The sequence below is a fragment of the Podarcis raffonei genome, chromosome 4, assembly GCF_027172205.1.
Source record: "Podarcis raffonei isolate rPodRaf1 chromosome 4, rPodRaf1.pri, whole genome shotgun sequence".
In the NCBI taxonomy this organism is placed as follows: Eukaryota; Metazoa; Chordata; class Lepidosauria; order Squamata; family Lacertidae; genus Podarcis; species Podarcis raffonei.
Window position 1 is genome coordinate 14,861,154 of NC_070605.1, and position 24,398 is coordinate 14,885,551.

The 24,398-nt window shown below is 44.3% G+C and overlaps 2 protein-coding genes across 9 annotated transcripts in view; both read right to left on the reverse strand.

Moving 5' to 3' along the window:
* Nucleotides 1-54: 54 nt before the first annotated feature.
* On the reverse strand, nucleotides 55-6,296 carry CCDC89 (coiled-coil domain containing 89). The gene is made up of 2 exons (XM_053385518.1): nucleotides 6,023-6,296; nucleotides 55-1,515 (listed from the first exon to the last, which is right to left on the reverse strand). The coding sequence occupies exon 2, from the start codon at nucleotides 1,207-1,209 to the stop codon at nucleotides 118-120; it is 1,092 nt and encodes a 363-aa protein (XP_053241493.1). The 5' UTR covers nucleotides 1,210-1,515; nucleotides 6,023-6,296; the 3' UTR covers nucleotides 55-117.
* Nucleotides 6,297-8,205: 1,909 nt separating this feature from the next.
* Nucleotides 8,206-24,398, reverse strand: part of SYTL2 (synaptotagmin like 2) — a 44,626-nt gene continuing 28,433 nt past the window's right edge. For 6 of the 8 annotated variants that reach the window (XM_053385510.1, XM_053385515.1, XM_053385509.1 and 3 more), the window contains 12 exons: nucleotides 23,229-23,330; nucleotides 22,487-22,534; nucleotides 21,859-21,897; nucleotides 20,362-20,456; nucleotides 19,127-19,246; nucleotides 17,772-17,941; nucleotides 16,557-16,659; nucleotides 15,972-16,142; nucleotides 14,040-14,118; nucleotides 12,050-12,149; nucleotides 9,893-10,098; nucleotides 8,206-8,636 (listed from right to left, as the gene is read on the reverse strand). In XM_053385510.1, the coding sequence (XP_053241485.1) occupies nucleotides 8,491-8,636; nucleotides 9,893-10,098; nucleotides 12,050-12,149; nucleotides 14,040-14,118; nucleotides 15,972-16,142; nucleotides 16,557-16,659; nucleotides 17,772-17,941; nucleotides 19,127-19,246; nucleotides 20,362-20,456; nucleotides 21,859-21,897; nucleotides 22,487-22,534; nucleotides 23,229-23,330 (1,379 nt within the window). In that variant the 3' untranslated portion in view covers nucleotides 8,206-8,490. The remainder of the gene's footprint in view (nucleotides 8,637-9,892; nucleotides 10,099-12,049; nucleotides 12,150-14,039; nucleotides 14,119-15,971; nucleotides 16,143-16,556; nucleotides 16,660-17,771; nucleotides 17,942-19,126; nucleotides 19,247-20,361; nucleotides 20,457-21,858; nucleotides 21,898-22,486; nucleotides 22,535-23,228; nucleotides 23,331-24,398) is intronic. The other 2 variants (XM_053385512.1, XM_053385513.1) reach the window with 2 other exon arrangements.

Genomic DNA, 24,398 nt, shown 5'->3' on the forward strand with positions numbered 1-24,398 from the left:
TTCCTACTCTAAACAAAATTATCTTAAAACTGGTATCTAAAATAGGGGGGGAAATTATCTGGTAAAAGATTATTTTATTTTCTCAAAGGCAGTAGGAGCAAAGCTGACAGCAAAGGCTTACGCTATGAAATGTCGGAGTTTGGTATTTAATTCTTTCTCTTTCGTAAGCAACTCTGTGCTGTGCTTCTTGTACGCCTCAAAATGCATCCGGAGCTCAGTGTAGGCTTGCTGGGTGCCATCCAGCCGCCTCCGCAGGTCTCGCACCCGGAGGTTGCAGTCCACTGCTACAGCCTCCGTCTCAAAGCGCAGCTCCGCCGCCTGCTTGGCTTTCTCCATCTCTTCCGCCTTCTTCTCCAGCTCCGCAATCTCCCTTTGCTTGTCCTGCAGCACCTTGCCTCTGTCCATCGCCAGGTTTAGCAGCTCCTCCTTCTCCTTGGTCAGCTTCTCCACCTTGGCTTGCAAGGTGCAGTCCACCTCTCTTAGCTTCTTTTCCGCTTGCTGCAGTTCCTCTGTGACGTGGCTGTGTTTCTCCTCCAGGATACCCAGCTGGCTTCTCAGCGACTTGATTTCCTCAGCCTTAGATTTGGCTTCCTGCTGGTGGGCTTCCAAAAGTTCCTTCTCTCGCTCTTGGGCTCGGCGGCTGTCCTGTTCGTAACGTTCCTTTAAGGACTTCGTTTCACCCAAGAGTTTCTTAAGCTCAGAGGTGAGCTGGGCCACCTCGGCCTCTTTCTCTTCCAAAGCCTGGCAGAAGAGGTTCTGGTTCTCCACCCGCAAGCGGTGGTTCTCTTCCCTCAGCTGCAGGTTCTGCCTCTTGTGCTCATCCTTGAAGTGGATCATGTCCTCGTGGTTGGCAGCCAGATCCATGAAGCGCTCTTCCAGCTGCTGCACGCGCCGCGTCTGGTTCTCCAGCCGCATAGCATCCGCCATCCTCTGTTCCTCCAGGTCCATGTTGATCTCCTCCAGGGCCTTGCAGCGCAAGAGCTGCTCATCCGCTCGCTTCTTGAGGATGCAGATCAGCTGGGACTGCTCATGGAGCCGTGAGCGGAGCATGGCCTTCTCTCCCTTCTCCCCATCAGAGAGACCTTGGAGTTTCTCCAAGGTCTCAAAGGGGTCGCCCATGCTCCAGTCTACATCATCATCATCTTCTTCTTCTACCTCCTTTGGTACCTTGGGAAAGGCCATTCCCAGACTCTTCCCATCCTGAGGCATGTTGAGGAACTGCTGCCTCTTCTCAATGCTGCAGAGTTGTGCAGCGCTTCCCCCTCAAGTAGCATTCAAAACTTCTGTTGCTGGCCCAAAAGGCAGTTGGTGCAAACGTTCCAAGAATCCCGTGATGTCATAAGCCAAGAACTGCTGGGCTTTCTAGAACCAGCGGGCTTTGCAGGGGTCTCCTGACCTTGTTGCATTCCTTCTGCACTGCAGGTGAGGAACGCAGATCTGCAAGGGAGCAGGGAATTGATGCACACCAGCCTGGCCTGGAACGAAAGCCACCACACTAAATCGGTGCTTAGTTTCCTAATCGAAGATAAACAGTATGAGAGCTTCACCTCTTATTTAATTCCCCACCCCCGCACCAAAAAAAAGATGTATTCCCTGTTAAATCCTAAGTGACTCTTAGCTTCATTCTCCCCTTTTCCTGAGTTAGGCTTAGATAGGGCCATTGAAGTCAATGGTCTTCCTGGCAGCAGCAACACAGCTACGGAATTCTCCTTCCCTTGGGAAGCCCAACTGGATCTTGACTATGCTACCACTCAGTGCGGTCTTGACTATGCTACCACTCAGTGGATTTGTAACTGGCTGACTGACCAAACCCAAAGGGTGCTCATCAATGGTTCCTCTTCATCCTGGAGAAGAGTGACTAGTGGGGTGCCACAGGGTTCTGTCTTGGGCCCGGTCTTATTCAACATCTTTATCAACGACTTGGATGATGGACTCAAGGGCATCCTGATCAAATTTGCAGATGACACCAAACTGGGAGGGGTGGCTAACACCCCAGAGGACAGGATCACACTTCAAAACGACCTTGACAGATTAGAGAACTGGGCCAAAACAAACAAGATGAATTTTAACAGGGAGGAATGTAAAGTATTGCACTTGGGCAAAAAAAATGAGAGGCACAAATACAAGATGGGTGACACCTGGCTTGAGAGCAGTACATGTGAAAAGGATCTAGGAGTCTTGGTTGACCACAAACTTGACATGAGCCAACAATGTGACGCGGCAGCTAAAAAAGCCAATGCAATTCTGGGCTGCATCAATAGGAGTATAGCATCTAGATCAAGGGAAGTAATAGTGCCACTGTATTCTGCTCTGGTCAGACCTCACCTGGAGTACTGTGTCCAGTTCTGGGCACCACAGTTCAAGAGGGACACTGACAAACTGGAACGTGTCCAGAGGAGGGCAACCAAAATGATCAAAGGCCTGGAGGCGATGCCTTATGAGGAACGGCTAAGGGAGCTGGGCATGTTTAGCCTGGAGAAGAGGAGGTTAAGGGGTGATATGATAGCCATGTTCAAATATATAAAAGGATGTCACATAGAGGAGGGAGAAAGGTTGTTTTCTGCTACTCCAGAGAAGCGGACACGGAGCAATGGTTCCAAACTACAAGAAAGAAGATTCCACCAAAACATTAGGAAGAACTTCCTGACAGTAAGAGCTGTTCGACAGTGGAATTTGCTGCCAAGGAGTGTGGTGGAGTCTCCTTCTTTGGAGGTCTTTAAGCAAAGGCTTGACAACCATATGTCAGGAGTGCTCTGATGGTGTTTCCTGCTTGGCAGGGGGTTGGACTCGATGGCCCTTGTGGTCTCTTCCAACTCTATGATTCTATGATTCTATGGATCCTTATGTCTGGGCGTTAAGATGAGCAGTGAAGGCATTCCTCTTCCACCATTCAGTGCTCATCACTGGCTGCATGCACATCATATATTTAAAGAATGTGGTTTACTCCAAATAATGTTGGGAACTGTAGTGTTTTTTCTTAATGGTGCTGGGAATTGTAGCTCTGTGAAAAATAAAAATTCCCTGGATTCTTTGGGGGGAGCCATGTATGGTGTGTGTACACTGCCTTAATTATTATTCTACCCTAACAGTTTCTGGTGCTGATGGCACCTGTTTCTTTCAGCTCTCTGTTACGTGTGTTGTTGTTGAGATTCTATTGGAAAATGTATTTTAGAATTGTTGTAAGATGCCTTAAACCCTTGTTGTTGAAAGATGAGATAGAATTATTTTTTAAAAAAATATATAAATGTGCATAAGATTGGGCTATAAAAGCATTATGCTGATACTTTGCCATATACACTGATAAAACCATATTATAGTTCTATACATTGTTCCATATAACCCTATACTAAAGTTACTATAGAAGTATTTCAGCAGCAGCCTAGTGATTCACTCATAGAGCCCCAGCTACAGCAACACATGACCCACTATTTTCAGCTGAATATTTTAATTAAGGATAATGAACAGCTGTCTATCTAACAAAAGGGGGGAAAGCCTAGTTCAGCAATCCACAACAATATTGTTGCCAGAATACCACCTGATTACTGTGTAGGTGGTTCCTTTAAAAGCAAAGCCTGATTTCCATTTGGGTGGGGTTTGACAAAATAATGTTAACAGCCCTTAATGGTGCAGCAGATGTCTTTTTACAGGAGTTAATTGTTAAAAGATGGGTTTGTTGATGCAGATCTCTTTTGAATGTGTTTGGAAAGAAAAAATAACCACCACCTAGAATTTGGAGGGGTGCCTGTGAGGGGGGTGCATAACAAAATAAATAATTTTGATGCAGAAGGTGGACGCATCAGTAACTGGTTAAAAAGAAGAAGAAGCAGAGAGTAGGAATAAATGAGTTCCCCCAATGGAAGGATGTTGAAAGTGGAGTCCTCCCAAGGATTGGTATTAAGACCTGTTCATAAATGATCGAGTTAGGTGTGAGTGGACTAGATGGGCCTTTGGCTCAATCTAGCAGGCTGTATCTTGGGGTGCAGTGTGCCTCTCTTCTGAGAGCTGCTTGGTAGCAATGTGCATACTAGGTAGCCGTGTTGGTCTGTCTGTCACAGTCGAAATAAATAAATTGCAGCCTATTGCAGTCGTTAAGAGTCGTCAACAGGCTCATCACAGCTATCTGCCAATCACCCATTCCCACCACCCTTCTGAGTAATACCCCTCCCCACCTTCTCACTATATAGGATCTGGCAACTTCTGTTTCAGTGTATCTGAAGAAGTGTGCATGCACACAAAAGCTCATACCAAGAACTAACTTAGTTGGTCTTTAAGGTGCTACTGGAAGAAAAAAATTTTTTTTTTGTTTTGAAATAAATAAAAAAATTGTCCAGTAGCACCTTAGAGACCAACTAAGTTTGTTCTGGGTATAAGCTTTCGTATGCATGCACACTTCTTCAGATACAAATTCTCAATTGAAGAATCTGAAGAAGTGTGCGTGCACACGAAAGCTTATACCCAGAACAAACTTAGTTGGTCTCTAAGGTGCTACTGGACATTTCTTTTAAAAAATGTGTATACTGTTTGCCTTCATCACAAGAACATAGGAAGCTGCCTTATTCTAAGTCATACTATTGGTCCCCCTAGCTCAGTACTGTCTACACCAGGGGTTGTCAACCTGGTCCCTACTGCCCAGTTTCAGGATTCTAGATGGGCAGTAGAGGGTTCTACGGCACAAGCTGAATCCTCCTTCCATCAAGCACTGGTGGGCAGTAAGGACATTTTACCATCAAGAAAGATGCATTAGTGGGTGGTAGGCATAAAAAGGTTGACCAGCCCTGATTTACACTCTTCCACTTATGCTCTACTTGTGTTTATCTGCAAGTAAACCAAATACTACAATATGGTATTCACTTCCAGTTATCTCTTCCCCAAAGGAAGATAAGCCCTAACACTGTTCCTACTAGTTCTCACTGCTCGGGCAAGTGGGGAATGCCTCCGATTATCATTTATTATAAAGGCATTAATATATGTGACTCTTTATACTGTGCATAAGCAAAAGAGCAGAATTCCACCTGACCTGAGAAATTTACCGTATTATGCCTAGAGTCAATGGACAGCTTTAGGATGGGTATTGGGAGCTAGCACAATTGAATGTACTTGTTTTTAATTTTAGCTATGTTGATGGTTAAAGCGTTAAGACCAAAAACACTTTATGGAAGGGATATGGTTTGAACTGGGAATTAAAAGAATAGAGAGAGAAGGGAGGTACTACGTAAAAATTGAATTATGTGGCTCTTTTTCTCTCCCAATAACAATTATTTAACCCACACTGTGGTCTCATGACAAATTCCAATGCTTGCTAGAATTCCAGTTTTTAATCACATGCATGCTGGGAGCAGGTATGCATGCTGTCCAATTAGCACAATTCATAATTATTATATTGGGTGGGGGAGTTTGCTGTTCTTATCACAGCTCTGTCTATGCTTGTTTGTTAATCAGCAGAGCCTCTGAATAATGTTTCAAGGCTAAACAATGTAATGGTTAAAAGGCAAAGCATAACTAATGAACATACTACTCTTTCCTAAAAATGGACAAAGGGACTCTGTTTTGGGAACATACACCCACAACACCAGAGTGGTATCAGATCCCTGAAGCTGGATGGGGTTGAATTGAGGGATTAAAGAAGGATCCAGCCTGAGAGAAAATAAAGATCTGACTATGAAGGTTTTCTTATTCTCTTAACTGCACAATTCTGTACATATCTACTCAGAAGTAAGCCCCATTGAGTTCAGTGGAGCTTACTCCTAGGTAAACAGGAGTGCACAAGATTACAACTTATAAAGTAAGTTGCAATAAATTCAGTGCTCTTATAATGAAAACAAATTTGTACATCAGAATACTTCCAGTTGCTGTTCCAACATTCAGAAAAGGTCATCCAATTTCATTTCAACAGATATTGGCGTCATCCTGTTTCTTTTATACTCGTACATAACTGTCTGGTTTTGCCATTTTAAAATAGCATTTATAAATATTTGTTTTTTTTAAAAAAAGTTAATCAAAGAGCCATAAAATGTTTCCTTACCAGGCCTTTATTCTTTTACTATCTCGGTCTGACAGCCTTGTTGAGTTTGCATCTCCATAGCAATAGGATTGAAGCAGACTCCTTGCCAAGTGTAGAGCAAGGCCAAACAAGAAATAATGCATCCTGGAAGCTTAACAAGCTCTGGAAAGCACGTTCCTTGGCTGTGACCCTCTGCGATAGATGTCTCCTTCCTTTCCCTCCCAAAGGAAGCCTGAAAATGACCGGCAGCTCACCACCATTACTGCCAACTCTGAAATAATATTTTGTCCCTGAGAATCAAATGAGGTAGAAATAAAAGGTACCTATGTTCTTAAAAACCAGGCTATTTTTTTGTTAAAGTAACTTGCCAATGAGGAAAAGAATCAGAATACAGTGGTACCTCTGGTTACATACGCTTCAGGTTACAGACTCCACTAACCCAGAAATAGTGCTTCAGGTTAAGAACTTTGCTTCAGGATGAGAACAGAAATCGTGCTCCGGCGGCACGGCAGCAGCAGGAGGCCCCATTAGCTAAAGTGGTGCTTCAGGTTAAGAACAGTTTCAGGTTAAGTATGGACCTCCGGAAGGAATTAGGTACTTAACCCGAGGTACCACTGTATGGGCAAGACGAGCTTGCATAATGGGGCTATCAGTACTTTCCTAGCTATGTTTACTCAAAGTTCTCTTACAGTTTCTGACATCAAGTTATTCAGCTTTCTCTTCAGTTCCACATCATTAGGCCAGATAATTTCCCACCAGCAGCTGCACAACAGACCAGTATCCATAGTAAGGTAGTGCAAACTGATGCTTAGATGTTCTGTGGTGAACCAGAAAATAAGTTCAGGTACACTCAGGTGTTTAGTGAACCTCTATCAAGCTGAACCAGATATATCCAAGCATAACTGAAAGTGCAAGGGGGCGGGGAGTTTTGTATTTGACTTCTTTTTCAGAACAGAACACAACTGGAAAGCGAATGTACCACCAAAAAAAGCACAAAGAGCGAATGCAGCACGCTTTCTCTCTGTTGCAATTTCAACACTTGCTCATCTGAGCATATACATAGTTTCTAACAGACTTTTTGAGTTTAGAAACTGTGAACAAATAAAAGTTCCAAATCTTGCAACATTCAGTTACAATGCATAAAGGTGTTTGCTCCTGTTTTAGGTATGCTTCCTGCTTTGCCCAAATTGTGGCACTAGAGAACGTTTTAAAAGCCCTGACGCACTGAAAAAGCCAGCAGCACATTTTGCAATGGAGGTGTTTGTTTGTTTGAAGTCTCACTTTAGCTTCACCAATAATAAAAGCTGATAAGAGTGATGATGAGCCGTGTTTGAACGATGTGAACAGGGTCTTGCTCACAGAAAAGGGCGAGGGGGAAGAAGAGAATCTGCAAATTCAAGGTTGTTAGTAAGTTGAACAATCTGTAAAAGTCTTCCATCTTTGCAGGTACTGTATTTAGAGCTCTTCAGTTCTAATAACTTGTGCAACGTGGAAATAACAGAAGCTGGAACTACACTTTTATAGCAGAGGTAGGGCTGCCCCACCCCACCTCTCAGCCCCAAGCTTCCTTCTCCTTTTTCACCTGTCATGTTTAGGAATGCCGCAACCCTCACCAGCAGAGACCAATAGTTTAGATCAGGCATGGCCAAACTTGGCCCTTCACCTGTTTTTGGACCGCAACTCCCATCATCCCTAGCTAACAGTACCAGTGGTCAGGGATGATGGGAATTGTAGTCCCAAAACAGCGGGCCACGTTTGGCCACCACTGGTGTAGATGCTTCTTTCTGAAGGATGTTGTCATGTCACACACTGAGTTATCATTAGGCCTTAGAGGAGAGAGGGAAGCAGGACACAGGGGTGGCTGTTCTTCAGTGAAACACTGATGCAATGTCTAGTTCCCACACCACTGCTTACCATTAACATCCATGTTTGCAACTGCTATTTACAGATTTTCCCAATTCGAACAATAAAAGGCCGTTTTTGAAAGGAAGATGGGATACATGCAACAATTAGACTCAGCTTTACGCACAATAGCACCACGTTGGCAGGTGCATTCACTTGTTCACTTTGGGGACTGTGGGCCAGTGGAAGACAGTAAATGCATGCTGAAATTTAGCTCATTTAGTGAAATCGCCAACTTCCCCCTCCCCCCATATGCTATTCAAGGCGGCCACAGAAGGCAAGAGTACACAATATTTTAAATATATATATATATATATTACAGTTTTAATTCATCTTTAATAAAGTTTAATTTTTAATAACAGTACCTGAGGGCAGGAAGGAGTTGACATGCATTATCAAAGCAGCATTTAGTAAAATAGTTTAAAACTGTTTTGCAGACACATATGCCCTCTGATGAAATTACAAATGAATATATCAGCCATTGTGCACCCCCCCACCCCAAGTTCCTCTCTATTTTTGCCTGGCTCTTCTTTCCACCCAAACGCCAGCAAGCCGTACAAACAGGAAGCGTCCAAAAGGTGCATCATCTATTTCGGTGTTTTTGCCATCATCAACATCCTGAGTGGCAGCGTATCTTCAACCCAGGTGTTTGGAGAATCAATCATTCGTTCCCATAAGTTGCTTTCATCTGTTGTAGAGTCCATCCAGTCTACTGGAGTACCGTAGCTTTTACCTAAAGAAAAGGTTTTTTAAAAAAACATATTGAATTAGCATTGCCTTTTATCTGTCATTTACACAACAGTAACTGCAAAGCTACCTCCCTTAAGCAGTACGCTCTGGGTTACAACCAGGAGAAACCTTGGACTAATCTATACTGGTGAGTTCTAATGTTATAAAGGTAAAGGGCCAATAGGTCCAGTCGTGGCCGACTCTGGGGTTGCACGCTCATCTCGCTTTACTGGCCGAGGGAGCCAGCATACAGCTTCCAGGTCATGTGGCCAGCATGACTAAGCCGCTTCTGGCAAACCAGAGCAGCGCACGGAAACACTGTTTACCTTCCCGCCGGAGTGGTACCTATTTATCTACTTGCGTTTTGATGTGCTTTCGAACTGCTAGGTTGGCAGGAGCAGGGACCGAGCAACGGGAGCTCACCCCATCGTGGGGATTCAAACCACCAACCTTCTGATCGGCAGGTCCTAGGCTCTGTGGTTTAACCCACAGTGCCACCCGCGTCCCTTATAATGTTATAAAATGTGACACCAAAGGGGCGATGTACAGAGGTCAATGGAAAATTGCACTGAGAGCTACATAATGTTTTTTCTTAGCTTTTGTTGTTGTTTTTTAAGATCAATGCAGATCCAGCACTTGTTGCACAAGCAGAAATCCTTACATGGGGCTCGTGAGGTGAATCCTGCCCAATATTTCAAGAGCACTTTGTTTCAAAGCCATTGGGTCATAGAATCATAGACATAGCTGTCAACGCTTCCCTTTTTTTAAGGGCAATTCCCTTATTCCAAATAGGATTCCTCGCAATAAAAGGGAAAAGTTGTCAGCTCTGATCATAGAATTGTAGAGTTGGAAGAGACCCCAAGGGTCTTCTAGTCCAATCCCCTGCAATGCAGGGGTCTCAGCTAAAGCATCTATGGCAGATAGCCATCCAACCTATGCTTAAAAACCTCCAAGGAAGGAGAGTCCACAGCCTCTCAAGTGAGACCGTTCTACTGTCGAAGAGCTCTTACTATCAGAGTTGTTCCTGGTGTTTAGCTGGAATCTCCTTTCTTGTAACTTGAAGCCACTGGTTAGAGTCCTACCCTCCAGCACAGGAGAAAACAAGCTTGTTCCCTCTTCCATGTGACAGCCCTTGAAATATTTGAAGATGCCTATTGTATCTCTGTAGTTCCCCCTCCCACCCAAAAAAATAATAATTGAAATTTCACCCACTTACTAGCACTAGGGTGGTGGAGAGAACTTCCACTTATATGACATTACCTGTTCCAAGTCCTATCCTGAGGCCTCCAAGGAAGTGATTGGCTAGTTTGTTGTGATCCCAGACAGTGAGCTCCACGCAGGCTTCTTTCAAATCTTGAGGTCTGAAGCCATCGTACACCATTGTATGATTGAACACTGGATTTGTTGTCTTCGCTACAGCTCTTGTTTTCTGACGGCTTTTCCTGCTTGTGTCTGGAAGGATGGTACTTCGGATAAAAGTGGGAAGAGGGAGAAAAATGACCATGAGAATAACCTTAGACACTTGAGACTTGGTTCGTACCACACAAGAAACTGTTGTTGTCTCAGTAATCTGGGGTGGGCGGGTGACTTTTGGTGGAAGTAAAGAGAGAAACTAGTTCTGCAACCAAGAAAGAAGGGATTCGATAAAACAGAGAGGGAACGCTGATAGAGGTGACCCAGCCATCTTGTGGAACAACTACCATATTGGCCCGAATATAAGCCACACTTTCCCCCAAAATTCTGACTGTGAAAAGTTCAAGTGTGGCTTAAATTCACAACTTTACAAAAATTGGCTTTTACGATATTGCTGCTGAAACAGACAAATGGTAAAACGGAACAAAAAAAGGTTTTATTGCCGATTTGCAAGCTTGTGGGTCATCTCTGTTACCCATAGGATTTTCTTCTACATTTGCCTTTATGGGTGTCAGTGCCTGCGGAATTATAGGAATTGAATAGTGATTTGTGATTTTAGCGATTGTAACTTTTCGGGTATTGTCTTTTTTTCTTTTTCCCCCTTGAATTTTAAAGGTGTGGCTTATTTGTGATTGCGGCATATATTCAGGCTAATATGCTACACAATTGTATAACTCTATCACCAGATTTATATTATTTTAAAGTTTAAAGTAAAGGTAAAGGGACCCCTGACCATTAGGTCCAGTCGTGACCAACTCTGGGGTTGCGGCGCTCATCTCGCTTTATTGGCCAAGAGAGCCAGCGTTTGTCCGCAGACAGCTTCCGGGTCATGTGGCCAGCATGACTAAGCCACTTCTGGCGAACCACTCCGTTTACCTTCCCGCCGGAGCGGTACCTATTTATCTACTTGCACTTTGACATGCTTTCGAACTGCTAGGTTGGCAGGAGCAGGGACCGAGTGGATTTGTAATCTTTTGCATTATATATTTTATCTTAACAATTTTTTTGTGCTTTGGCTACTTTTGTCATGAAGCGGTTTATAAATCTGCAAAAAATAAACAGGAAACCTCCTCCCCTTGCATCTCAGGCAACAAGAGGTGGTACATTGATGTTCAGTTTGCAGGTGTGCTATTGCCACATGTGCATTAAACAGAGAGAGGTTCATGCAGGTTCATGCTTGAACTCATTTTTTCAATATCTTGTTGATACGCATCTTCACCAATTTCACAGCTGCAGCTCATCAGGGTCTATGATGTTGTGACAGAAATTGCCACAAACATGTTGGGAGCTGCTTTGGATAATAAAGAGCTTCTGGGCCATGGGCTGGTTGGACACAGAGGAATGGTGGAAGGAACCAGCTGGGGAACCACCAAGGAAAGAAGGCTCAGAGCCCGGGGAGTGGTAGTGGGACAATAATGAGTGGTCAGAAGGAGAAGACTGGGAGGAAGAGGTGTCAGAAGCTGAGGAGGTAACAGGGCTTAGTGAGCTGGGAGAATCTGTGGCAGAGGGAAGTCCAGAATCAGAGGCAGAAACTGAAGCAAGAGGGTGGGAGGAGGGAGGCCAAGAAGCAGAGTTGAGTCAGACTGCTGAAGTGGGTTTCTCCCCCTCTTGCTGTGACACGCTCCCCTCTCCCTGGTTTCCCAGAACCAAGAGAGGCATGAAAAGGGTGTAGGAGAAGTTCACTTCATGCAGGCACAGTCTCAGATCGCTTGGGGAAAACTCTAGAGAGGAAGGGAATTAGGCAGCTGTGGGGAGGCAAGAACCTACAGTCTCAGCATCTGTTTCATGGGGCAAGACCTACCAGAGATGAGTTGCTGGGCTCATTAGGCCTGACACTCCTGTGTCAATTTTGGTTTTGCTAATAAAGAGTGAACTCCAACTTGGATGGTGTGATTCACTGCTGTCTCACTCCTGGCATTCTGGTAGTGCCCAGGACCCGCTCCAAGAGTCAGACACCTAACCGTGCCAAACTACACCTTCATTCGGTTGAATCCCTGTTCTTACCACTTAACAAAAGAGTTGAGTCTATTGCCCCTGAGGACAGGGAGGTCACTGCATTCCTTCACCCAAATGTGGACTTCTCCAGTGACTGGAGGTTTTTTACCTTTGAAATAGACAAAAAAAGGAGAAAGAAAACAGAGCACAACATGGTTGGTTGATCTGTTCAAAGCATCCCTCTTTGTGTTTCCTCTTGTTAACAACAAATAAGGTACACAGCAAAACCTTAAAGTCTTACAAAGATACTGAATGCAGCATGGGTCAGGCATCTCAGGCCTCTGTCCTACAAGACAACACACACACACACACACACACACCCCGCTCCAGACCAAACCTCTTCCCAAGGTCACCCTCACCCCAACCATCTCTGTGATTCATTTTGCAATGGCCACTGACTATGTACAATCTGTCTGACTGACTGGAACAATGGCACATCTCCATGCATATGAGTGCTCCACTAATCACAGGCAAACGATGATTCTCTGCACCTTCTATGGGTAGGGCCTTGGGTTCCATCTTCAAAGGTCACATGATACAGTAAAGCTTCAGATGATGGTGTGCAGGATTAGCTGTCTCCAGCCTGAGGTTGACCCATTGTAAGCTAACCGTTCAATCACCGAACAGAAGGTTACTGCACCAGCCACACAGAGGGAGAACTTCTTAGCAAGCAACACAGAATTCCAGCAACATCTAGGAGTCTCTCCATACTACTTCATAGCCAAGTAAACTTAAGAGGAAGGTCAAATACAACCTTAAGGTAAAGGGACCCCTGACCATTAGGTCCAGTCATGACCGACTCTGGGGTTGCGGCGCTCATCTCGCTTTATTGGCCAAGGGAGCCGGCGTACAGCTTCCGGGTCATGTGGCCAGCATGACTAAGCCGCTTCTGGCAAACCAGAGCAGCGCACGGAAACGCCGTTTACCTTCCCGCTGGAGCGGTACCTATTTATCTACTTGCACTTTGACGTGCTTTCGAACTGCTAGGTTGGCAGGAGCAGGGACCAAGCAATGGGAGCTCACCCTGTCGCGGGGATTCGAACCACCAACCTTCTGATTGGCAAGTCCTAGGCTTTGTGGTTTAACCCACAGCGCCAACCTTAGTTTACTGTTAAAAGAGTGAGGGGCCTCAGGCTGTCTCAAACATTTCCCTCATGGGAGTGAGGCCTCCATCCCTGGTTTGCAACAAGCCGTGGTTTATGCGATTTCATTTGAATATGGAAACCAATGGTTTGCCCAAACAACCGTTTAATAATAATAATAAGATTATTTATATCCTGCCCTCCCCAGCTGAAGCCGGGCTCAGAGTGGCTAACAACAGTAAAAATAACATAGTTTACATAAAATCACAATCAATTAATTGAAATACATTCTAAAATCAATTCATTCTAAAATCAATTCAGAGTCAAATTAACGGCAACCATTGGGCTAGAGTTCTATGAGGATTACAGAAGGAGGGGGTCAGACTGTGCCTTGGCCAAAGGCCTGGTGGAACAGCTCTGTCTTGCAGGCCCTGTGGAAAGATGTCAAGTCCTATAGGGCCCTAGTCTCTTGTGACAGCGTTCCACCAGATCGGGGCCACGGCTGAAAAAGCCCTGGCTCTGGTTGAGGCCAGCCTAACCTCCCTGTAGCCCAGGATCTCGAAGATGTTTTTATTTGAAGACTGTAAGGTCCTCCATGGGACATACCAGGAGAGGCGGTCCCATATGTACGAGGGTCCTGGGCCGTATAGGGTTTTAAAAGTTAAAAATAGAACCTTAAACCAATCCTGTATTACACCGGGAGCCAGTGCAGCTGGTATAGCACCGGGTGAATGTGATCCCGTGGCGAGGACCCCGTAACACAACCAGAAGCCATGGTTTCATCCTGGTTGCTTTGCAACTAAGGCATAGTTTGAGCAAACCATAGTTTGCCAGGTCTGAATGACATGCCATTAAATTAGGGAGGCAAAACACCCCATGAAGCAAACTTGGAAAGCGGGTAACAGAAAGATACTTACCCCCAACAGGCTGTGGAACATATTGGAGAGCTATTTTCATGTCCCCTCTGTTCTCCAGATCAAGACCAGCTAGTGGAGTCTGACCAAACAAAAACAAAAAACCAATGACTATGTAATACAAGCAACATCGTGAAATATGTGGTCCAATTAAACCCCAAAATAGATTTACTAACGTATCTCAAAGACACAGTTCCAGAAGACAGAAAGAAATTATTATGCCATGATTTAGCTGCAAGGATTTTATATGAAAATACTGGGGTGAGAGTAGATTAGGGAATGCCCCCATTTAAAGGAATGGCTTATTTAATTATGGGAACAGGCAACTTCCTACTCAAGATGCTTTGGGGTCTTCAAAGGGAAAAAGAAAATTACACAAGAAAGGGCAATCTTCAAGGAACTCTGGAACAGTATGACAGAGAGGGATTCGTCTTTGTTAATTTTATGAGAAGATATGAATATGAGTCTTCTCAAACTGAATAAATAAATGGGACATTAAATACATTGCTCCTATTAACTATGGGTGGTATTCAATGCTAGTCATACTCGAGAGTAGCCCCACTGAAATTACTGAATGTGACTAACTTAGAACCACTAACTTCAGTGGATATATTCTTCAGTATGATTAGCATTGAATAAAACCCTTAGATTATGTCGGTTCATTTCTTTTTCTTCTTTTTGGTTAAATTATTAATTACTGTTATTTAATTTCTAACTGCTATTTAATTTCTAACTTACTGCTATTTAATTTCTAACTGGGCTAATGTTAATTGTCCAGTTTTTGTTTTTTGTAATTGCCATTATAGATACTCAGTTGCTTTCCACATTGCTATTACTCATTTTGAATACTGTATTGATATATGAAGGTAAAAGGTGGTTAAGTCCAGTCAAAGGTGACTATGGGGTGTGGCGCTCATCTCGCTTCAAGCTGAGGGAGCTGGCGTTTGTCCACAGACAGCTTTCCAGGTCATTTGGCAAGCATAGCTAAACTGCTTCAGGCACAACAGGACACTGTGACGAGTGCCAGAGCATATGTTTCTTTTTCTGCCGCAGTGGTACCTATTTATCTACTTGCACTATTTATCTACCTATTTATCTACTTGCTTTCAAACTGCTGGATTGGCAGAAGCTGGGACAGAACAACAGGAGCACACCCTGTCGTGGGGATTCGAACCACCAACCTTCTGATCTGCAAGCCCAAGAGGCTCAGCGGTTTAGACCACAGTGCCATCCACTCCCTCTGTATTGACATATATTTCCTAATAAACTATCTTTTAAAAAAACAACAACACTGTCCACAAAACCTAATATTGTAGCATCTCTTATTTGTGTGTTTTCACAAATCCTGTGTGGGAAATGGGTGCAAGCTGATAACAGAAATATTTAATTAGCCACCTACTGGGGGCCATGCAAACTGCAGCATGAAGAACCACCTTAGGAAAATATGTACTGGGAGAGATTTACATCTGCTTCCAGGTTAAATCTCAGACACCTTTTTAATAGAAATATTTTTAATCAGCTACACCGGGGGTAGCCAACGTGGTGCCCTCCAGATATTGTTGGGACTACAAACCCCATCATCCCTTATTGCTGGCCATGTTCGTTTGGTTGGGGCTGATGGGAACCAGAGTCCAACTGCATCTGAAGGGCACCACGTTGCCTACCTGTGGACTACATGTTGCAGCACTGTTGAAAATTATACAGAAGCCAAAGTAGAAATTCATCACACTGGGCAAGGTTATTAATTTCAGTGATAATTGTTGGTATGAAAACAATACTTCCTATGAATGTAAATGATAGCACAGGAATTATAAACTGGTAGCCGTATGATTCAGAATTTTGGCTGTTGCTATTTACTCATTTATGAAATCATTGAGGGGTAGAAGAGAGTTTGGCCCAACGACGCTCATTATAGACCAAAAACCATTAACTCACTCTTGGCTTAAGTGGGTACCAAATCATCTGCTTGTTTTGCCTGTCTTCCCAGTCCCATTCTCCCAGGTCCAGCTCCACCTCGCCCAGGAAACTGTTACGTCCAAACGTGTCATTGTGCCACACGGAGACATTCAACCTCTGGGACGCCAGGAGAGCCCTGTCAACTTTATACTGCAAAAGAGACAAAACAGACACTTTAAGTATGCATTTATCTACAGAATTAGAATTGTGCGTTAGAACTGTGAGCTGCAGATGAAGCATGCTATTCCAACGAAGAGGTGGGCAGTAGATTGGGTTTACTTCGCCAGCATCTACCTTGCTGGAATGGTGCACCAGCAGAGCCAACCTGGCACTCACTCCTGCCAGTGTGTTTGCACCATGCCCACCTCCCTATTATCCTCAGTGACTCAGCTGTAAGGAGGTCAGATAAGCCCCACTAACCTCTACTGGTTAAACCAAGCTATCATTCAGAAAATGAATTAGTTTACTGAGCTGGGCTCGCACATTCAAACAAACCATGCTTAGGCTAAACGAACCATGACTATGTGCTGCATTCATTCTGGTACTATTAATTATACAAGTTACCCTTAATATCTCATTGAAGACAGGGTTCAACGTCTTCTTCTTCACCGACGTTTTTCTTTTGCCCAGTTTGTACTTCTCTGGTAGCAAGTAACTCTTCACATACCTAAGGAGATTTAACCACCAGTCTGGTTAATGTAACATTTGAATCTGGAAGAAGGATTTCAGGGAAACCCAGAGCAAAACAAGCACCTTTTGCCTGCAGCTCTCCAAGCCTTAAAACTGAACAGTAGCCAATCTTAAACTGGGAATTTCAAAAGGGTATCTATAATTACGAAGCACTCAAGTTTGTTCCCAGGCCTGAAACGTCAGAAACGGGATGCCCGCTTGTGCAGGAAAGAATTTTTAAATTATTATTAAAAACTGTTCTGTGCAAGATCATTTCAGTCTTGCTTGGTTTCACCTATTTATTTATATCATGCCTTACCTTCAAGCAGCTCAAGGTGGCAAACACACTTCTCCTTAGGAAGAAGATGGTCAAATGATTTCAACACTGCTGGCTTCCACTAAATTTGTCAGCTTTCAAATGCTGGAGAGGGGGACTCTCCCCCACCCCGTCTGATTGGTTTTATAGAGTACAATACCCTGTAAATATGCTACTGAATGCTACAATCAAGTAAGAGGAAACAAAAGATCTGAAAATAACTTTACTGGCAAAATGGGCCAATTCTACTGCCCTTTGGAATGAAAAATTTGGAGGAGATGTGTGCATGCACACGAAAGCTCATACCAGTAACAAACTTAGTTGGTCTCTTAAGGTGCTACTGGAAGGATTTTTTTTATTTTGTTTAGACCACATTTGTAACTTTTGCTAGTTTAAAGTAATCTGTTTCAAAGATGCCGTGTTTTTCGCTCTATAAGATGCACCAGACCACAAGACGCACCTAGTTTTTGGAGGAGGAAAACAAGAAAAAAAATCTGAATCTCAGAAGCCAGAACAGCAAGAGGGATTGTTACGCAGTGAAAGCAGCAATCCCTCTTGCTGTTCTGGCTTCTGGGATAGCTGCGCAGCCTGCATTCACTCCATAAGACGCACACACATTTCCCCTTACTTTTTAGGAGGGAAAAAGGGAGTCTTATAGAGCAAAAAATACGGTATATGTTAGTTTTGCATAAGTGTGCTTTGATATATATATATATATATATATATATATATATATATATATATATATATTTGAATACATACACACACACGAGGCACCCTCCACCTACACTTACGGATCTGAACGCTGCTTCTTAACATCTGCAATTGCCAAGTCCTTGCCCTGGGCGACGAAAATATGAAGTTCCTTCAGCTGCTCCACATAATCAATGGCAAACTGGAGGTTTCCTTTCACATCCACGTTTCCAAAGTCTCCACTGTAGATGCTCATCACGCTGGTACTGACCTGTAGAAGTCACCGAGCAGAGAACAAGCCCTTAAAAAAAGAAATCCTTATCCCTTCCTGCAGACTCTTTTAAGGTGGGAAATAAATCTACGTTCATGGCTCAACTTCATCTACGCATAGCTGAAGGCAGCAAAGAACAATTCAGAGTGGCTCTGCAGATGTCATCCCAGGGAGAGAGAACAGTTTATATTCAAATAATGCACGCTCATTTTCAAACCAGATGGGAAATCATCAAACACAACACATGCAAAGAGTGGTTTTGTTGGATGGAACCCAGAAAAAAAATATATATATTGCCCTCTGCTCTCAGATATGCTAGCAGTTTTCCTCCATCTGCCTTCCCGCCTGTACTCACAAACCACTTATAAATTTGTGCTCAAACCTGATAAATTATAAAGTGATTGGCAGCTTGGTTATCCACCATTATGTTATAGCACTTTCAGCATAACAGTTGCTTTACAACCTTCATCTTGCTTTTTCGCAAATGATGTTATGCTAGAGGTCACTGTTATTCCCATTTTACAGATTTATTTATTAAAAAACTAAGAATTGCAAGTGGAGCTCACTTGCGTCTGCCCAGCAAATTCAGGGCTGAGATAGGACTTTGGTCTACTTTGAACTCTCATGGACTATAGGAAGCCAGAACAGGATCAGAATTCTGTAGCAGCATATAGAATTTCACAAGGTTCATATAATGACTCCTGTTTTCTCCAGGAACAATAGGAATGTGCCTACCTATGGTTTGTCTATTCAGACATCCTGCCAGCCAAAAACCATCGTGGTTTGGTGGTTAATCACAAACCATGATCTCCCAGTTCCAACCTAACACCAAACCATGGATTCCTTAGCCATGGTTTGGCTGCATAACTATTAAGGCACCAGGGTTGGCTACAGCTCCCTGCCAAGAATATCTTCAATGGCAAACTCAGGCTTATCATTTCACTGAAATAAATGCTTAGGAGCAGAAGGGCCCCAAAAGGTTATGCTGAACAGAAAATGGGAAATGAGAAGTTAATTCAGATAGCGGAAAGAATCTGGATGTTACAACTAGTTAATGGTCAACTGCAACAGCATCAAGCATCACACATCACAATATTAAACAGAGGCTCTGCTGCTACTGCAGAGTTAAAGAAAACGAAGTATTAGCAAAAGCAGTGTTATTAACTAAAGCTTTCGTCTACATACAGAAGACAAGGACGCCAAGCCAGAAGAGCCACTAAGATTGGTTAGCGAACTGGGGCTCTTCTTGATTCTGCCAAGTGGGTAACTGCTGTCTGAAGCGGTATCTGTTTCTCTGTCATCGCTCTACAAGATATTACACAAAGAGAAAAAAAGAAGTCTGTGCAGGTGTTCAAAAAGTGGTGAAATATATTGCCATGCGGCACACAATTTCAACAAAGTAGGTCTGCCAAAGTAGGCTTGCCATTCTGCGATGCAAAACTGTAGGGGACAACCAGTAATGAACAGGCATGCAAGAACTTCGCTGTCTCAAATATATAAATCACGGAGAAATTAAGAAAGAGGCAAATGTGTGTTCAGTATATCGGCTGCCATCACTGTTCCTGGACCAGTAAGACACCAAGTCCAAACTCCTACCTCAGAGACAATACACTACTCAGTGTGGATGCCCTGCTTAGCTTTACAGTTTAGCCTTTATGATTCAGATCAGGGCAAGCAGCAAGTGCCATTCTTGGACTCCATTTCCCATCAGCAGAAAGAGCCATAGCCTCTGCTTTCATTGCCGAAGGTCCCGGGTTCAATCCAGGTGAGGCTGGAAAAGACTCACCTGAAACCCAGGAGAGCCTCTGCCAGCCAGTGTGGGCCAGGGGGTAGCCAATGTGGTGTCCTCCAGATATTTGCTGGACTACAACTCCCATCATCCTTGGCCATTGGTCATGTTGGCTGGGGCTGATGGGAACTGTAGTCCAAGAAGGTCTGGAAGGTGATGCATTGGCTATTCCTGAGCTAGATGGATCAACAGACTGATTCAGTATAAGGCACCTTCCTAGTTTCCCAGCCATTGTGACAATTTGTCAGGCATGATGGGAGTTCCAGCTGACAACATCTGGAGGGGTGCTGCGTTGCTTGATTCAGGACATTGCTTGATACACTGCCAGAAATCCCCAAGACTCACTCCTCCACCCTGACCTCTCAGGAAGAAGCTAAGTAACAGTGTCAGAAGACTCAAGTCTCTGCAGTATTCCTCCTGAGCCAGTCAGTACTCCCTGAAAGTAGGCAGTCAAGATTCTGCATTTCTCAAACAAGCAAAAAACAAGCAATAATAATAATAATAATTTATTATTTATACCCCGCCCATCTGGCTGGGCTTCCCCAGCCACTCTGGGCAGCTTCCAAAAAAATATTAAAATACCAAATATATATATATATATATATAAAAGCAAGCAAACAAAAACCCTTACCTCCTCCTGCGTAAATGTTGGGACTGATTTGCTCATCCTTTTGATTTTCTCCGGATGTGAGAACTGGCTATCAGGGAAAGAAGGTGCTGTGGAAACTGGAAAAAAGCAGCAGTTCTTGTTTAGAAAGCTAATTAGATTCTAATACCACGGGGGACGGGGACGAGTCATAGATTGCTTTTGGAGGGGGGGAAATGAAGAAGACATGCATGAGAAACTTCAACATGCAGGATGCACTTACTAGGAGTTGCAACACATATCACAAGGAAGCTGCAACGAAGGACACGGACGAGAGCTGTGCATGCCCTTCCAACACTTCCAGCCATCCTATACAGGGCACAATGGCCTCCAGATGTTGATTGACTACAACTCCCATTGGCCATGCTGGCTGGGATTGAATGGTGTATGCACTCTGCAACATCTGCAGGTTTTGCACATTATTTTTCCTGATGTGGGTATATTTTAAAAAGCCTCCCACACATGATACCCGAAGACACTTACTGAAGGTGCAAGTATCTCCTGTTACTTCATGATGTCTGAAGCGACTCTTTCTCTAGCCAGGAACTGATATGACTCTATGGTAGAGCAGGGTTTCCCCTGCTTAACATATTAACTCCCCACCACCACCACATTATTGATTTGATTCCTCTTGCATGTCGTCCACTACGTGGCACTGGCTCCCCAGATATTTGCCTTCAGATAGTATTTCAAATGTCGGTACTTGGAAATCTACAGTCGTGGGTTCTCAGTATCATCGTTGACATCTGTCTGTCTCAAGAGGAAACGGAATGCGCCTCCAAGGGTGAAGCTAAACAGCTGTGTTAGCAGCACCCAAGCGACCTCCCTTGGGCGCAATCCTGGGCAGTGTGTATGGAGATCCTAGACCGCCCAGACGACAAGACCCTTACTGATGTGGTCCAAAGGAAAGCAAGATGTTTGGCAACAGCTTGGCTGCAGGAGTTGATGGAAGGAGGCATACAAAGGGCCATCCAACCATTCTTGATAGAGGGCTGAATTAAATGCACAAATTTTGCCTGCACCTAGCAAGATGTATGGGACTGTCCTTCTGCCCCCTGGTCCTATAGCTATGGATGGAGCATTGTGCTATTCAGGAATATAAAGAGCCTTTTTCATGATGCTGCCAGTTCTTCTTTACTGGGCCTTCCCTTTCCCATCCAGTATCACTATCAAGCTTTGATGCTGCAAGAATCCCAGGAGGTGGTTCTAAAAGGCTCAATGTTCAGGGATCTTCCCATTCCACAGCAAGTCCGTGAATTACAACTTGGTTACAAACAGCAAATGGAACACACACCCCAAGCTAAATATGCACGTCCTGCTGCAGAAGTAGCTTTACAAGATACAAGCCATTAGTAAAACAACAACAAGAACAAGAACAAACTCCAAATGTATTATTAGTCAGCCAATATTAGCAGCAACGAAAGAGTGTGAAGCCACAAAAGGTTTTAGCTACTGTGTGCAGGAAGGGACATTATTACTCACTTCCTGGAGCGTTCTCATCAGGCTGATCTGCTTTTTGATCTGGTCAAAATTGCAACGTTAAATACTGTCACACTCCGATGCCACTACTGGCTGTGCTATAATCACAGGTGAACTGGACACTTTGCAGGCAACGTCTCAGCTATTTTCTCCGCAATCATTGCTTCAGAATTCTATGCCTACTGCATTGCAGAATGCAGAAACCGCCTTCTTGACTGTTGGAGCCACGATTGGTCTTGTCCACTCAATCCGCCAGAGCCTGTCTTCGCAAGCAGGGGAAGTCCCTAACTCACCATGGGTTTAGCTGGCCAGTCAAAGCCATTTCCTGGGATGTGGCCGCTGTCGCATGCTGACAGCATCTAGGAGCCACAGGTGAGAGCTGAGTGCAGGCTGGGGACCCAAGGTGGACAAACTGCCCCAGAAGGAGAACAGCATGTCCCCCAACAGAGGCACAACCCCTCCCATACACCCCAACAGCACTATAGACACACAGATGAACATCACCCAGGAGTCTAAATCGTGCAATACTCTTATCTAAAAACCTGGCAGGCAGAAAGGTCTTTTGCTGCTAAGAACGAAGAAACACTACTGAAGCAGGTTACGTTCATGCAGGCATAAATAAAATAGTTACCGTCTTCCGCACTAAGCATTAAATCTTCCTTTGGGAGGTTTCCTTTATCTGCACAAGAGGGGGGGAAACGTTGACATAGTTAGACATTCCTGCTGTTTAGGGAGGTCGCTGTGGGCTCTCAACATAGGCCTCTAGAGGTGGAAAAGAAAGATGCTAACTCGGGAGCAAACACACAGAAGAAGCCTTTTTTAATGAAATATTAGTGTAAAGAAATGCACCTTAAAAAATGAGGCAGCCATGCCATCCTTTCTAGCACAGGCTACATGGCAGTTACTTTGTGGGCACCTAGGAGCCCCAAAAGTTGCGTCTGAGGCCTTGCAGGGTTTCTCCCGAAGTTGTGCTGGAGGCCCTGTGAGGCCTCGGATGCCACTTCCGAGGCCCTGAAAGGTCTTCAGCATGACTTCCAGGGCCTCGTGAAGCACCGGAAGTCGCGTCAGAGGCCCTTTGGTGTGGGTGCTGGGCAGGCTTTTGTGGGTGCCTGGAAGCCCAGGGCCCCTTATGGTTGGTGCCAGTGCTTGCACAATCTACGTTATGCTGGTGCGGCACATTTCCCCAGAGGAACACCATTAAGTGACTTTAACTTGGTGCTACATTGGATACAACCCTTTAAAAAAAAAAAGTAGCTTGGGGTGCATAGACCTTCCAAAGGCAATTCTTAACAACGACGAGGCAGGTGGGGAAAAGAATTCTAAGAAAACCTTCAAGGAGTATGGAAGACGTCAGACAAGTTTTTTTTGCTCACTTGATGTGGCTGATGGTATGTCCTCTAGACTTTTGGAAGGGATCTGCCTATTTGAACTCCTTTTCAAAGCCTCCTTTACTGGGTTTAGTTCTTCTTCCGAACCTGTTTCAAGACAAAAACACATGAACACTGCACAACGCACAGGCATGTACCTTAAAGAAGCATAGCCCTTTTAAGAAAATAAATAAATAGCTTTGGTGGGTAGGAACCCACAGGTGTTTCAGCTAAGAGGCTAAGGCAACCTTGGGTCCTCAGATACAGGTGGACTACAACACCTATAATTCCTGATAAACGACCATGATGGGAGGCAGTGATGGGGGTTATAGTCCAACAATATCCAGGGAACCAAGAAGGCTGAGCTAAAGTGTGAACTGGAAAGATTAAGCTGTTATGTAGCACACATCATTTTATTTTTTAAGTTGCTTCTGTGTGAAGCAACGAATAACTCGAATAAATAAAAGCAGCCATCATGCTGCCTGACAGTTTGTTGTTGGACTACAACTCCCATTATCCCTGACCCCTGGGCCATGCTGACTGGGGCTGGTGGAAGCTGGAATCCAACATCTAGAACAGTCTTTCCCAAACTTGGGTCCCCAGCTGCTTCTGGACTACAATCCCCATCATCCCCAACCACCGGTCTTGCTAGCTAGAGATGATGGGAGTTGTAGTCCAAAAACAGCCGGAGACCCAAGTTTGGGAAACGCTGATTTAGAGGGTACCATGTTTGCCATTGCCTAGAGAGCACAGCTCCCTTCCTGAGCCGCAACTGACTGGCAAAGGGGAGGGCAGGATTCTAAGAGGCAAATGTTAGCAAGCCTATTTGCAGCTGCAAGGAGGGCATCTATCCGTTGTTCTGGGAGATTATGGGAAAATACACATATCTGCAAAGCAGTATGTATGTCCTGCTTTTAATGCAAGGTGAAGGGTTGGAAAAGTGTCCCAAGAAGGTGAGAATAACTACCTTAGAGAAATGATACAAAGGCAAATTGTTACGATGTGCCCTTGGGTTTATTGCACTAGACCAGGTGTGGAAGAACCTTTGGCTCTCTAGGTGTGACTTAGCTGCAGCTCTCATAATCCCTGGCCATTGGTCACAATTTCTGGAGGTGGAGCTGATGAGAGCTGTAGCTCAGCCACATCTGGAAGGTCAAAGGTTCTCCAGACCTGCAA

Coding starts and splice junctions, on each gene's coding strand:
- CCDC89 (XM_053385518.1), bottom strand. CDS start 1,209: ATGCCTCAGGATGGGAAGAGTCTGGGAATGGCCTTTCCCAAGGTACCA.